Source organism: Hemitrygon akajei, chromosome 12 (assembly GCF_048418815.1).
Source record: "Hemitrygon akajei chromosome 12, sHemAka1.3, whole genome shotgun sequence".
NCBI classification, from domain to species: domain Eukaryota; kingdom Metazoa; phylum Chordata; class Chondrichthyes; order Myliobatiformes; family Dasyatidae; genus Hemitrygon; species Hemitrygon akajei.
This window is the reverse complement of record NC_133135.1, coordinates 68,168,103-68,182,169: the sequence shown is the minus strand read 5'-3', so window position 1 is coordinate 68,182,169 and position 14,067 is coordinate 68,168,103. Positions and strand designations below refer to the sequence as shown.

General features: G+C 41.4%; 1 protein-coding gene across 7 annotated transcripts in view; it reads left to right on the top strand.

Annotated features, from left to right (window-relative positions):
• The window catches only part of LOC140737162 (uncharacterized oxidoreductase ZK1290.5), a 133,186-nt gene that overhangs the window by 27,287 nt on the left and 91,832 nt on the right, over positions 1–14,067 (top strand). For 6 of the 7 annotated variants that reach the window (XR_012101070.1, XR_012101071.1, XM_073063384.1 and 3 more), the window contains exon 2: positions 13,089–13,337. Coding sequence is in view for 5 of the 7 variants with exons in the window: in XM_073063384.1 (XP_072919485.1) it covers positions 13,089–13,337 (249 nt within the window). In the remaining 2 variants the exon portion in view is untranslated. Of the gene's footprint in view, positions 1–1,752; positions 1,849–13,088; positions 13,338–14,067 lie in introns of all 7 variants that reach the window. The other variant, XM_073063383.1, reaches the window with a different exon arrangement.

Genomic DNA, 14,067 nt, shown 5'->3' with positions numbered 1-14,067 from the left:
GCCATTACAGAGAGCACTCCTTACAACTGGCAGATGTGTTTACAGACATTTTTAATCTTTCCTTCTCCCAGTGTAGAGTGTCCTCCTGCTTCAAAACATCCACCATTTTTCCGGTACCAAAAGAGACCAAGGTAACGTGCCTGAACAACTGGTATGCTGTCGCACTTAACTCAATAATAAGCAAATGCTTAGAGAGGCTGTGTGGCGCATGGCCAAGTGGTTAAGGCGTTGGACTAGCGATCTGAAGGTCGTGAGATCGAGCCCCAGCCGAGGCAGTGTGTCCTTAACCACACGTTGCTCCAGTCCACCCAGCGGGTACCAGAAAAATGCTAGGTTTACCTTGGGGCGGGGGGAAGGGAACTCTCGTACTCCCAGTCACTTCACGCCATGGAAACCGGCATAAGCACTGGCCTGATGAGCCTAGAAGCCTAGACAGACTTCAACTAACTTAACTTAACTTTGAGAGGCTGGTCAAGGACTACATCTGCAGCATGCTACCACCCACACTGGACCCCCGACACAACCTTCAATGACGCAACCCATAGCTCTACACACTGTCCTTGCACATCTGGAGGAGGAGAATGCTTAGTTGAAAATGCTATTTTTGGTCTACATTCAACACCATAATTCCCTCCAGGCTCAACAAGAAGCTCAGAGACCTTGGCATTCATCCTGGATCCTGGGCTTCCTGTTAAATTGCTGGAATGTGATAAGACTGGGTTCCCTCACCTCTGACCCTCAAAATAGGTGCCCTTCAGGGGTATGTCCTAAGCCCCCTCCTTTACTCTCTGTATACAAATGACTGTGTCACCACCCACAGCACAATCTGTTAATTAAATTTGCAGATGATGCTATGCTGAGTGGCCTAATCTCAAATAATAATGAGGCATCCTACAAAGAAGAAGACATCGCCTTGACACACTGTGGTGTCAAGAAAACAACCTCTCCCTCAATTTCGCAAAAACAAAGGAGCTGGTTGTGGACTATGGGAGGAATGGAGACAGGCTAACCCCTATTGACATCAATGGATCTGGGGTTGAGAGGGTGAACAGCTTTAAGTTCTTCAGTGTAAACTTCACTGAAGATCTCACGTGGTCTGTACATACCAGCTGTGTGGTGAAAAAGGCACAACAGCGCCTCTTTCACCTCAGACTGTTGAAGAAGTTCGATATGGGCCTCCAAATCCTAAGAACTTTCTACAGGGGCACAGTTGAGAGCATCCTGACTGGCTGCATCACTGCCAGGTATGGAAACTGTACTTCCCTCAATCGCATGACTCTGCAAAGAGTGGTGCAGACAGTCCAGCACATCTGTAGATGTGAACTTCCCACTATTCTGGACATTTACAAAGACAGTTGTGTAAAAGGGGCCTGAAGAATCACTGGGGACCCGAGTCACACCAACCACAAACTATTCCAATTGCTGCCATCCGGGAAATGGTATTGCAGCATAAAAGCTAGGACCAACAGGCTCTGAGACAGCTTCTTCCATTAGGCCATCAGATTGATTAATTCATGCTGCCACAACTGCATTTCTATGTTATATTGACTGTCCTGTTGTACATACTAATTTATAATAAATTAGTATAAATTCCATATTTAGATGAAACGTAACACAAAGGTTTTTACTCCTCATGTATATGAAGGATATAAGTAAAAATCCATTCAATTCAATACATTTACACATTTGAACATTGCCTTGTCATTCTGTTGTCATTGTGCTGAGTGTACATAATTCAATGTCTTCTTTCAGTATATTCTCATGATGGGCTCTAAACAGAGCTGATGTGCTCAAGGTGGATTTATGATGCCATTCCCACCGTACACAGTGGAACATTCCATTTCTTTGGTAAGGGGATGTGTAAATGTGTAAATGTTGTTTGTGTACTGTATTTAAGGTAGATACTTCTGTTTATGTGATTGTAACTTCATTGTGGGCTGCATCATATTCGAATTCATGTGTAGCCTAAAGTTAACTTTGTGGGTAGTTAAAGATGGTATGTCCTGGTGCCTAAAAAAAAGCGGGACTCATTGCTTCCAGTAGGAGAGGGAGATTGGAGCTGCCGGAGTTTACACTGGACAAAATAGTATGGAGCTATTATTGTGTTTTCTGGTTGATATCTTTTGGTAAATATTGGCAGTTTTCATTATTTTCACCAACTTTTGTAAGTTTTTTATTTGATGCACCTAACAAATACCCATGTACTGAAGTGCTAAGCAACTCCAACCATTTTTTCTTCAGTCATAACTGGCATATCTAACCCAATGGTGGCAGCAGTGGGATGGCCAGTTGCAAAGGGTTGTGTTCAACTTGGACAAGAGTGGGATTACGGCCCAAGTCAGGAAACCTCTGAGACTAAAAATGAAGCAGATGCCTGGGGAACAACAGAAGTCTCAGCGGATGAAGAACTTCAGCCCAGGACCAAACTCAGGCCAGAAGCAGAAGGGCCTTCAAGTGGCACCACCTCCAAACCCACTCTGGAAAATCTGTTCAGAGACTTCTTTTGTCTGCCTAGCGGAGGAGAGATAATGCTTTTAGAAAGGAGCTACAAAACCTGCAGAAGGGCGCCAGGGTGGTGTCTTATCAACAAGGTGATGATATTACGAACTCTCTCCTCAGATTCGAGATGATGGCCCACATATGGCAATGGCCAGAGGAGGAGTGGGTCTGCAAGCTAGTGCCACTACTGACTGGTAACGCTCTTGAAGCCTATGCTGTAATGGATGAAGAAATTTCCAACAGCTATCCTGACCTAAAGGAGGTGCTGCTGGCTAAATTTGATATCGCGACTGAAACCTATCGTCAACACTTCATTCCAGCACCCTACCACGAGGAGAGTTGCCCACTGAGATGTATCATCACCTGAAGGGTCTCTACTACCAATAGATTCGACCAGAGTACAAGTACAAGGAGGAGATTGATGCGGCCTTTGTTCTGGAGCTTCGACTGTGGGTTCTTCCTGCAGATGCAAGAACAAGGATCTGAGAGCATGAGCCAGCAGATGGACTTATTATGGCCTGACGTGCCCTGCAGTGCCTCAATGCTTGCAAGGGGGTGTCATCGCAGCCATTATTTCAAAGCAACAAAGACTCTTAACACTTCAAGGGACTCTCTGGGTAACTGCAAAATTGGATAGTGGGAGAAACAAGGGCTACGAACCTTTGATAGTTGCTTCTAAGACTTTTATTTACATTGTCAGCGGCGAGATCACAAGTCCTCTGTATGTCCTCTCAAGAAGCCCAAATTGTCGAGTATGTGCTAGATACCAAGAGGGAGAATGTGACAATGACAATAATGATTGTAATGATTGTGAATATAGTAATAAAAAAGAAGAAGAATGTGAGGAGAATGAGCACATGTTTATAATAGTCAGTTAATGGAAAACCTGTTTAAGCTCTTTAGATTATGGAAGATCACTGTCATTTATTAAGAAAAATCTTGCCCCTGCCTTTGGTGTTGACTATAGTCACCAAACACCTGTCCAACGTGTCCATGGTCTGAGCCACTGGCAGAACTCACTATTGAGCTGAATGGCCATAGGTACTTGATGAAGGTGTGTGGTACTGGAGAAGCTACCAGTTGACTTGATTCTGGGGAGAGATTTGCCTGTGTCACATGAGTTGCTGAGGGAGAGGAATAATCAAATCACAATTCATCTATTAATCCAGGAGTAGATCATGCTCTTTCGTGCTCTTGGCATGACTCGTGCTAAAACCAAAGCCATGGCTGGGTTACAATCTCTGCCAGACTTGAATGCTAGTCTGTGTGAGGGAGAAACCAAAAATCCTAGAAGTCACACCAGCAATGGTGCCATGGGATATATCCTGTTCTCCGGTATATGTTGATATTTGTACAGATGATGTACCCATTGGTGGTGGAGGCCTGGGAAGGTTGACCTCTCTCATCTCAATGACCGCTTATCATTGGAGCTGCAGAAGGTGCTTACTGACTTTTCACAGCTGTTCCAGCTGAGACCAGGACTGACAAAGGTTCTAAAACATTCCACTGAGATTAGACCTGATCAGGGTTCAGTACACCAACACTGCTACAGAGCACCAGAGCAACCTGTGGGGGCACTGAAGGATGAGATTCAGAGCTGGGAGTCATTGAATCTTCAAATACTGTAATGAGTGGAGCAGTTCCATCCTTATCAACCCCCTAGAAGGATGGCATCGTGAGGGTATACATTGATTTCCAGAAGCTGGATGCCATTTCTTTATTTGATGCTTATCTTATGCCGTGCATTGATGACCTACCAGAAAGGGTTAGACGGGGATAGTAACGTTATTACACTGGATCTTAATAATGGTTAATGGCAGGTTCCTCTGTTTGGCCAATCAAAACCTCTTACTGCCTTCTGCACACCCCTGGGTCTGTTTCGATTTACCATGATGTCCATTGGTCTTCATGGTGCCTCCCAGCAGCTGATGGACTGGGTGCTACAAGGCTGTGAGGACTGCAGTGCAGCCTATCTAGATGATGTGGTTGTCAGAGCACCTGGACCATCTGCGCAGTGTCCTGGGGAATATTCATGTTGCCAGTCTTGCCCTCAATCTACAAAAATGTGAGTGGGCAAGAAGGGAAACCAGATACCTTGGCTACCAGCTTGGACACGGAGAGGTTCAAACACAGGTGGACAAAGTGGAACCGATCCGTTACAGTCCTTGATATCCTGACCTTAAGAAGGAAATGAAGTCCTTCCTAGGTCTGGTCTGGTGGTATTGTAGATTCATTCCCCAGTTTGCCACTCTGGCCGCACCTCCAACTGTTGTTACTGGGAAGCTTATAGGCAACCCACTGAGGTGGACAAGTGACTGCAAAAATGCTTTTCAAGCCCTTAAAGCTCAGATATGTTCTTCACCTGTCCTTCAGAGCCTAGACTTTGACAAATAGTTCTTTGTCCAGGTGGATGTCTCAAGAGTAGGCAATGAAGTGCTGTTGTCCCAAGGAGAAACTGGAGAAGAGTGACCTGTCCTTTACCTGAGCTGAAGACTGAAGCCAGGTATTGCACCATTGAAATACGAGTGCCTGGCCATTAAGTGTGCCCTTGACAGCCTCCGGTACTACCTTCTTGGTAGGGAGGTCTTTACACAGACCACAGGGCATTGATGTGGATTCAGACAATGAAGGACCGTAATGCTAGAGTGACACAGTGGTACCTGGAGCTCCAACCCTTCAAATTCTGTGCCCACCATAAAGCAGGGAAAGGAAGTGTTTCTGCAGACTACCTGTTTCGGTTGATGAACATTGCCACCATAGGAGAGGAGGGTGGTAATGTGATGGAGAGCACTCAGTATATGCAGTCCTTACAGGTGCACATACTCATACACTCACACACACACTACCTTACCATTCTGCTGTTGTTGCGCTGAGTGTACACACTACAATGTCTTCTCCAGTATATTCTCCTAATGGGCTCTAAACAGAGCTGATGTGCTCAAGTTGACTTTATGATGTCTTTCCCGCCATACATGGTGGAATATTCTATTTATTTTAGTAAGGGGATGTGTAAATGTGTATATATTGTTTGTATATTGTATTTAAGGAAGTTTTTGACTCGCCTATGTACTATAGTGCTAGGCGACTCCAGCCACTTTTTCCTTTGGTCATAACTCACATATATAACACCTGGGAAAGCGGTGGAAGCAGATACAATGGTAATGTTTAACTTGGTGCCATCCTGCACTCATATTTGTCAATAGAAAACATTATTTTGTTTTCTAATATTTGTCTAAGTTTCTTATGGAAATATTAGACAAGACCTTTGCACCAATAGTACTATCATCTTGGATTTTGGGAAAAAATCAGAATCAAACTATTTATCATGTATACTTCATGGTATCATAAATTAATTGTAAATTTCTTTAAGAATCAAGGAGCACAGTTTTTAAAGTCTTTAATACTTTGGCTGATGGATGAAAATACAATCCCTCTTGTGTATGATTGATGGAAGGAGAAGGGGGAAAAATCTGTGTGGAATTTCAGTTAGTAACCAACTATTTGAAATGATAGATAGATAGATAGATAGATAGATAGATACTTTATTCATCCCCATGGGGAAATTCAACTTTTTTCCAATGTCCCATACACTTGTTGTAGCAAAACTAATTACATACAATACTTAACTCAGTAAAAAAATATGATATGCATCTAAATCACTATCTCAAAAAGCATTAATAATAGCTTTTAAAAAGTTCTTAAGTCCTGGCGGTAGAATTGTAAAGCCTAATGGCATTGGGGAGTATTGACCTCTTCATCCTGTCTGAGGAGCATTGCATCGATAGTAACCTGTCGCTGAAACTGCTTCTCTGTCTCTGGATGGTGCTATGTAGAGGATGTTCAGAGTTATCCATAATTGACCGTAGCCTACTCAGCGCCCTTCGCTCAGCTACCGATGTTAAACTCTCCAGTACTTTGCCCACGACAGAGCCCGCCTTCCTTACCAGCTTATTAAGACGTGAGGAGTCCCTCTTCTTAATGCTTCCTCCCCAACACGCCACCACAAAGAAGAGGGCGCTCTCCACAACTGACCTATAGAACATCTTCAGCATCTCACTACAGACATTGAATGACGCCAACCTTCTTAGGAAGTACAGTCGACTCTGTGCCTTCCTGCACAAGGCATCTGTGTTGGCAGTCCAGTCTAGCTTCTCATCTAACTGTACTCCCAGATACTTGTAGGTCTTAACCTGCTCCACACATTCTCCATTAATGATCACTGGCTCCATATGAGGCCTAGATCTCCTAAAGTCCACCACCATCTCCTTGGTCTTGGTGATATTGAGACGCAGGTAGTTTGAGTTGCACCATATCACAAAGTCCTGTATCAGTTTCCTATACTCCTCCTCCTGTCCATTCCTGACACACCCCACTATGGCCGTGTCATCAGCGAACTTCTGCACATGGCAGGTCTCCGAGTTATATTGGAAGTCTGATGTGTACAGGGTGAACAGGACCGGAGAGAGTACGGTTCCCTGCGGCGCCCCTGTGCTGCTGACCACCGTGTCAGACCTACAGTCTCCCAACCGCACATACTGAGGTCTATCTGTCAAGTAGTCCACTATCCAATGCTCTAATTTAAAGAAAAAGCAGGATTGTATGATGAACGTAATGTTTAAAGAAAAAATCAGAATCAGGTTTATTATCACCAACATGTGACGTGAAATTTGTTAACTTAGCAACAGCAGTTCAATGCAATACATAATCTAGCAGAGAGAAAATAATTATAAATAAAATAAAACATAATACATAAACAAGTAAATCAATTATGTATATTGAATAGATTTTAAAATAGATTTTTAATAAACAGAAATACTGTATATTAAAAAAGTGAGGTGGTGTCCGAAGCTTCAATGTCCATTTAGGAATCAGATGGTAGAGAGGAAGAAGCTGTTTCTGAATCGCTGAGTGTGTGCCTTCAGGCTTCGGTATCTCCTTCCTGATGGTAACAGTGAGAAAAGGGCATGCCCTGGGTGCTGGAGGTCCTTAATAATGGACGCTGCCTTTCTGAGACATCACTCCCTAAAGATGTCCTGGATACTTTGTAGGCTAGTGCCCAACATGGAGCTGACTAGATTTACAACCTTCTGCAGCTTGTTTCCGTACTCTGCAGTAGCCCCTCCATACCAGACAGTTTTGCAGCCTGATGCAGATAGCTGGTGCTCATAGAATTGTACTTTAGTAGCTGTCTTTATATGGTATGGGAGCAAATAATGCTGTACTGGCAGATCTCAGAATGTAAAAATGAAAAACAAAAGGCAAAAACATAAAATGGTTATTACATTTGTTATCTTCGTGCAAGTAGTTAAAATTTCAAGGAGGCTTTGTAAATGCCTATTTTCGTTTTCTCGTAAACTTCAGAAATCATCTGTATGCTAATACTGTGGAGGAATCAAATTGTGAAAGCTATTCTTCATTGTCTGCAATGAAACAGAACATTTCTCTTGAAAAACGGTATTTTTTTCTACTACTTCAGGACACACTGGTTCATCTTAGACAGTTTTTTTTATCATTGCCAGTTCTCTTGGAGAACTTTTTTTTTGCTTTGTTAGCATTGTTTTACAGAATATTCTGTTAGATGCTGTCTGTCATGCTGTTCTTGGAGGCCACATTTTGTGGAAAAAAATAGCAACAAATCTAGGCTCTGATCCAATGTGAAAGCCTCTTTGTTCTTGGTGAATGTTGTGAATCGCTTTGAAAAGCTTTGCATTCTTTTCGTTCCATTTTGAATTGGTCACAGCCACACTGACCTCTGGTTTCTATCAGTGAGTTGGATAGGCTTTTGTTCGATACTCCTCGGTGATACTTCGAGGAGACAAAGCAAAGTCTGAAATGAAGAACAATTTTGTAGGTCCAACCTTTTCTGCATGACCTACAGAAACCACAGTACTGCATTTCGAAAATTATTTGAGCAGGTTTTATTGAGCATATCTGTTCTTAAAATTGTATGAAATATGCAAATGTCTTTTTATGAAGGAAAATTTTAACATTTTTTAAAAACTAGCTTGTGATTTAAAATCATGAAGTTTTCTTCTTGAACCAGTGCTCAGATATACATCAGGGAGCTCCCTTTGTTAGAACCTAATCCTTGAGCTCTGTATTTTTCATAAACACCTGATAATAACAGTAGATATTGTTTAATGTTTACAATTAAATTGTTGGCAGAAATTTATACAAATATTTCCAACCATTTTTGCATCCTATAACAGCTAGGAATCGGTCACAAGATATTTTTCAGAGAGAAAAGGTTTGATGAACCCTATTAATGTGGTATAATATATGCCAGAAATGCATCATTTTCACAGCTGGAGTTTCTATTGAAGAGGGCTACAATTCCTTATATAAAATAAATGGTTTCTAAGGAAGCTGTGTGGAACATAGCATCTGAAAACAATTTGTTTGGTAATGGGAAATGCTTTAGACAACGGTGGGAAAGAATCAGCTGAAAAGAAATGATTCGTGAGTTGGCAGCAAATTTGCAATGGCTTTTGCCTGTGTGTGTTCTACAATGCCTTTTATAAAGTGACTGCATTAAATGCGCATTCATTAATTGTCCCAACAAGTACACTACTGTGTTGCCTGTAAAGGCATTCCACTCTTCCATCCCAAATGTGTAACCAGACTTTTTTTGAAAAACAGTTCACCTTCCTTATTTCATGCTAACTTAAATCACTGTATATTTTACAAAGAATTAATAACGATTGAATTTTCATTAGTATTGGTCATATAGTGAATCGAGGATGAAATCCAGTTCAACATTTTAGGGTTGCTATAGAAAAGTTTGATGTTGATTTACAAGTTAGTGAAGATAGATTGTGAGTTAGAAATAGAATAGGAGAAGTGAGCAATGGCTTCCTCTGAGTCTGGTGCCTTGACAATGGTTTTTAAGAGTGTAAGCAGGAAAGAGTTGGTTATATTAATTCAGAAGAAATATTGAGTAAAATTGTTTGAGCAACAGACAGAAAGGTTATACACATTGCCATTGTCAATAGATAGTTTCCAGGACCAACTATAGGACAAACAGAGACTGAGAATAGCGTAAATGGTTGTAAATGAAAAGATTGTTTTGAATTAAATCAGTTAGAGAGATCAGTGGTCAGTATATGTCAATGAAAGCAAGGGTGATGGGCAAGCATATTAATGTGGGCTTCCATCTTGCGAGGATATGGGAGAAAGCCTAACACAAAATGTTAGGTTTTGGTTGGTATTATAAATTTTCTTATTGAGAAAACATTCAATCCTGTCATGAAATATGGCTGTCAGAGTTCATATGCACGATGGCAGAGCGATGGGAACCTCCGAGACAATTCAGGAGAAAGGAGGAAGTGACGAAGAAGTTAGAAAGGCAGTAAGTGAAATAAATAGATAGCAAAACAAAGCTGAGCAGCAGAGTGGGTTAAAGTACAGAAACAATGTTACAGTGGCAAAATTAAAGGCACTATATCTGAATGATTGTAGAGTTCACAGTGAGGTAAATTAATTGATGACACAAATTGAAGTAAGTGGGTATAATTGTATTGTCATTATAAAATTGCCAAATATAGCAGTAGATCTGAGGATTGGGGTAGTTTTAGAGGACTACAAAATTGATAAAGGTTTGAAAGAGTACGGTTTATTTTGTACAGCTTTGGTCACTTTACCTAAGAAAGGGTTTAAATGCCATAGAGGAAGAATAACTTAGATTTGCTGTACAGATTTCAGGAGTGGCACATACTCCATAAGGAGAGAAACTGAGTAGACGGGGGGGGGGGGGGTGTATTTTGTTTTAGAGTTTCACAGCACGAGAAGAGATTGAAATCTGCATAATTCTGAAAGAGCTTGACGGGTTAGTATGGGGAGGATGATGTCCCTGATTGAGGAGTTCAGTACAGGGGATGAACAGAGAGAGAATAAGTGGTAACCAATTAAGGACGGAGATGAGGAGAAATTTCTTCAAAAGCATAGTGAGCAGTTGGCATACTCTTTCCCAGCAGGGTATGGAAGTTGTATCTTTGTGTTTGTTCAAAACCGAGATTGATAGATTTTTAGAGTTTAAGGGAGTCAAAGGACATGAGTATAGTTATGGAAAATGATCCTGGGGTGTCTGTTCAGTCATGATATTAATGAATAATGGAGCAGGCTCAAAGATCCAAATGGTCTACTCTGTTCCTGTTTCTTCTGTTCTTCAGAGAACGAGGCATTCAGTCTTTAACAAAAGAGATGTCTGTGAATGCAGATGGTCCACTTCATGTTCCAGATGCAAATCTATTTTACAGCACTGTGTACTTCCAGTTTGACAAGCACATTCCAATTTATAAAGTTTCCAGCCCAAGCAGTAATTCAATTCTGACCTGTTTACCTAAGAGTAAGCTTAGAAGAAACATGTCTGCATCTTGCCAGAAAATTAACATATGCTATACAAAGGTTAAGACTGGAAAATTATTTCTTGTAGGGTCATGTTGATTTAGCAGAGTTTTTGGTATGGCTCTCAGAAGATAAATACTGAGCTGAGTACCTACTTATAATGGTTGTGCCCATATATGTTACAGTTTAAGATTAATTTGTCATTTACTTCTCAGAAACAGGCCTTTAGGTCCACTCAGTCCAGGCTAACCATCAAGCAAATCCAGCTATATTTTTCCCCACATTCCCAACTTTTCCCTGATTCATCCACTCACCTGAATATTAAAGGCAATTTGTGGAGGCCAATAAATCTATGGCCCATTCATTCTTTATGGGAGGAAACCAGTGCACCTGGAGGAAACACATGTGGCCACATAGTGAAAGTGTAAGATTTGTGTAGACTGCATTGGATGTTACGATTGAACCACATCACTGGAGTTGTGAAGCAAAAGCTCTTTTAGCTGTGTCATTGTAGTTACAAAAATACTACAATCATTCTATGATTATAGATTGAAATTAATTTTAGAAATTATTTCTTTGTCAATTTACTCCCAAACAATTTTGCACAAACTTTGCCCATGTAAGTCATAATCTGGGTGATGTCTTCCCACCTCTCCACTTCATATCTCATGTATGTATGTACACGTGTTTATATATCACACATTTAATATTGTCTACCATTTTAGGAAGGGCATTGATGAGAATGGGACTTAAAATCCCAGCTCCCAACTCGAGCAATCATTAGGGTTTGGCCCTTGTCATCAGCCATATGGGAACCAAGCTGTTCAGCTCAAAGCAGGGAGGTGGAGAAGTCACAGGCCTTTTCAGGCCCACTGTCTGTGGCCAAATTCTCAGATTGTACAGCAGTCTCAAAAAGTAAACATTCCTTTTATTGCTAGACAGAATCCATTAAATAAAGTGCTGAGTATTCCAAAATAAACTTGAATATCAACACCAGTTAAAGTCAACTGATCACTCCCATGTATTCTATTTGTTTACTGCTCTCACTCAATGCCACTGGAAGGCTGATGACTGTCAGTGGAGGAGATTGCAAACGGGCTGAGAAGACAAGCTTATACAGCTCTAGCCCTTAAGTCCTGGAAGGCCCAGATTTGGGCTGCTCACCATCCGGGAATGCCTTCTTCTCATTGCTGCCACCAGACAGGAAGTACTGGAGCCTAAAGACCCACGCTTGACATTTTGGGAACAGCTTCTTCCCTTTTGCTATCAGATTTCTGAATGGTCCGTGAACATTACCTCACTTTGCTCTTTTGTGCAAAACAACAAATGTCACCATTTTTGTCAGTGACAATAAACCTGATTCTGATTCCCAAGTTTCATGATCAATAGTCTGGGCTGGATGGCAGGCCATGGCAAGGGTACTGGTGGATCAGCAGGTGTGGTATATAAATGCTGTCACTTTGATAGTGGATGACATTTCTGCTTAAGCGTGCCAGGACTGCTTCTCTAGGGTAGTAATTCAGCAGTGCATGGAGAACAAATTGCTGGACTCATGGAGACTTTGCAGACCTCTTTATACACTGGTTTCCATTGTCATAACGGTACAGACTTCGGGCAGATGGGGCTCGTCAGCTGTAGTTGGCAGCTCATCTAGGAGAAGGAAAACTGACCTTGAACCTCTGCTAGCCTGTGATTATACCCACTCATGGGGAAGGCTTCAGGAGTAAATCCCGAGGGGGGTGGGTGGGAGGAATCCAGAGCTGGAGTCCCTGAGGCAGTTCTACATTGAGTTCAATGTTGACTGGCAACTCCTGCAATGCCGCTGATGCCAAACTGCATGGGTCTCTGTCATTCTTTTGGATTCATCAGCTGCATGGAGAGGGGGAGCCTGCTGCGTGGGCAACAGCTTGCTCTTGAACAGCTTATAGTCTGGCCCTGGCTTGCATATCACATAGACAGCTAGGATGCAACATCCATGGTTGACCTCAACCAACAGAGGGCTTCCAATGGCACAATCTAAACAATGGGTTAATGATCAAAATGCTTGTATGCAAAAAAAAATCTCTTTTTAAGGAGTTGTATTTAATCTGTGTAAATATATCATGACATGAAAATAATCAGATCAAAAATATGTAAGCAATGGCAGTTAAATATTCTTCAACTACCTGATTTAACTCTAGCTTCTTGAGACCTTAGCCATTAGAAACCAGTTCAGCTCTATTATTTTTAACTTGTGTTTCTTTCAGGCACATCACATCAGGGAGGTTATTCCCACTCTTCAGTTGTGTATGCCCTAAAAGAATGTGGCATTCGTCATATTGACACTGCAAAAAGATATGGCTGTGAATCGTATCTGAAGAAGGCAATCAAAGAGAGTGGTGTAAATCATGAGAACCTCTGGATAACAACAAAGCTTTGGCCAGGGGATTATGGCTATGGAGCAACCAAAGCAGCATGTTTGGATTCCTGCAAAAACCTCGGCGTGGATTATATTGGTATGGAGAAAAATGCTATTAAACTTAAGGGGAAAAAAATAATAGAAATGTTTTAATTATTAAATTGTTTGCTTTTTAAGTATGAACCTGGAATGACCTTACTGTTCATCTTGAAATTTACATTTGCTCTATATTTTTCAGTTATATTCATTTTAGAGGCTCTGACTCCACATCCCGATTTAACTAGATCCCTGTCCCAAACTCCACTGCCCTGCATCCAAAATTAGCAATAAATTAGAGCTTATCTAAGTCACGCTTCAGCTGCCCTCTTCTTAAGCCATTCATTTACAAAACCTTTACTATGTAATACTTCCAATTTAAATGGTTGCTGCAGTAGATATGTTAGTAGAACTTCATTGTTAATGGTGCAGCTCAATGGAATTTAAAGACGTATTTGTGCCAAAAGACAAAGACCAGAGCAATCAGGAGCTAAAAGTAGAAAAGGCAGCTCATGAAACTAAGATTTCAGCAGACTGCCTTTAATTCTTATGGTTAATGGTAATGAGAGTCATTCTGTGTGTGATGAAATGTTCACAGTGTTTAACGTGTTTTGAACTGAAACTAAAATATTCAGATAATAAAGACAAACAGAAAATCTGCAGATGCTGGAACTCCAAGCAACACACACAAGATCCTAGAGGAGCTCAGCAGGCCAGGCAATATCTATAGAAGAGTACAGTCAACATTTCGAGCCGAGACCCTTGTTTGCTGTGTACTTACAGCCAGTCAT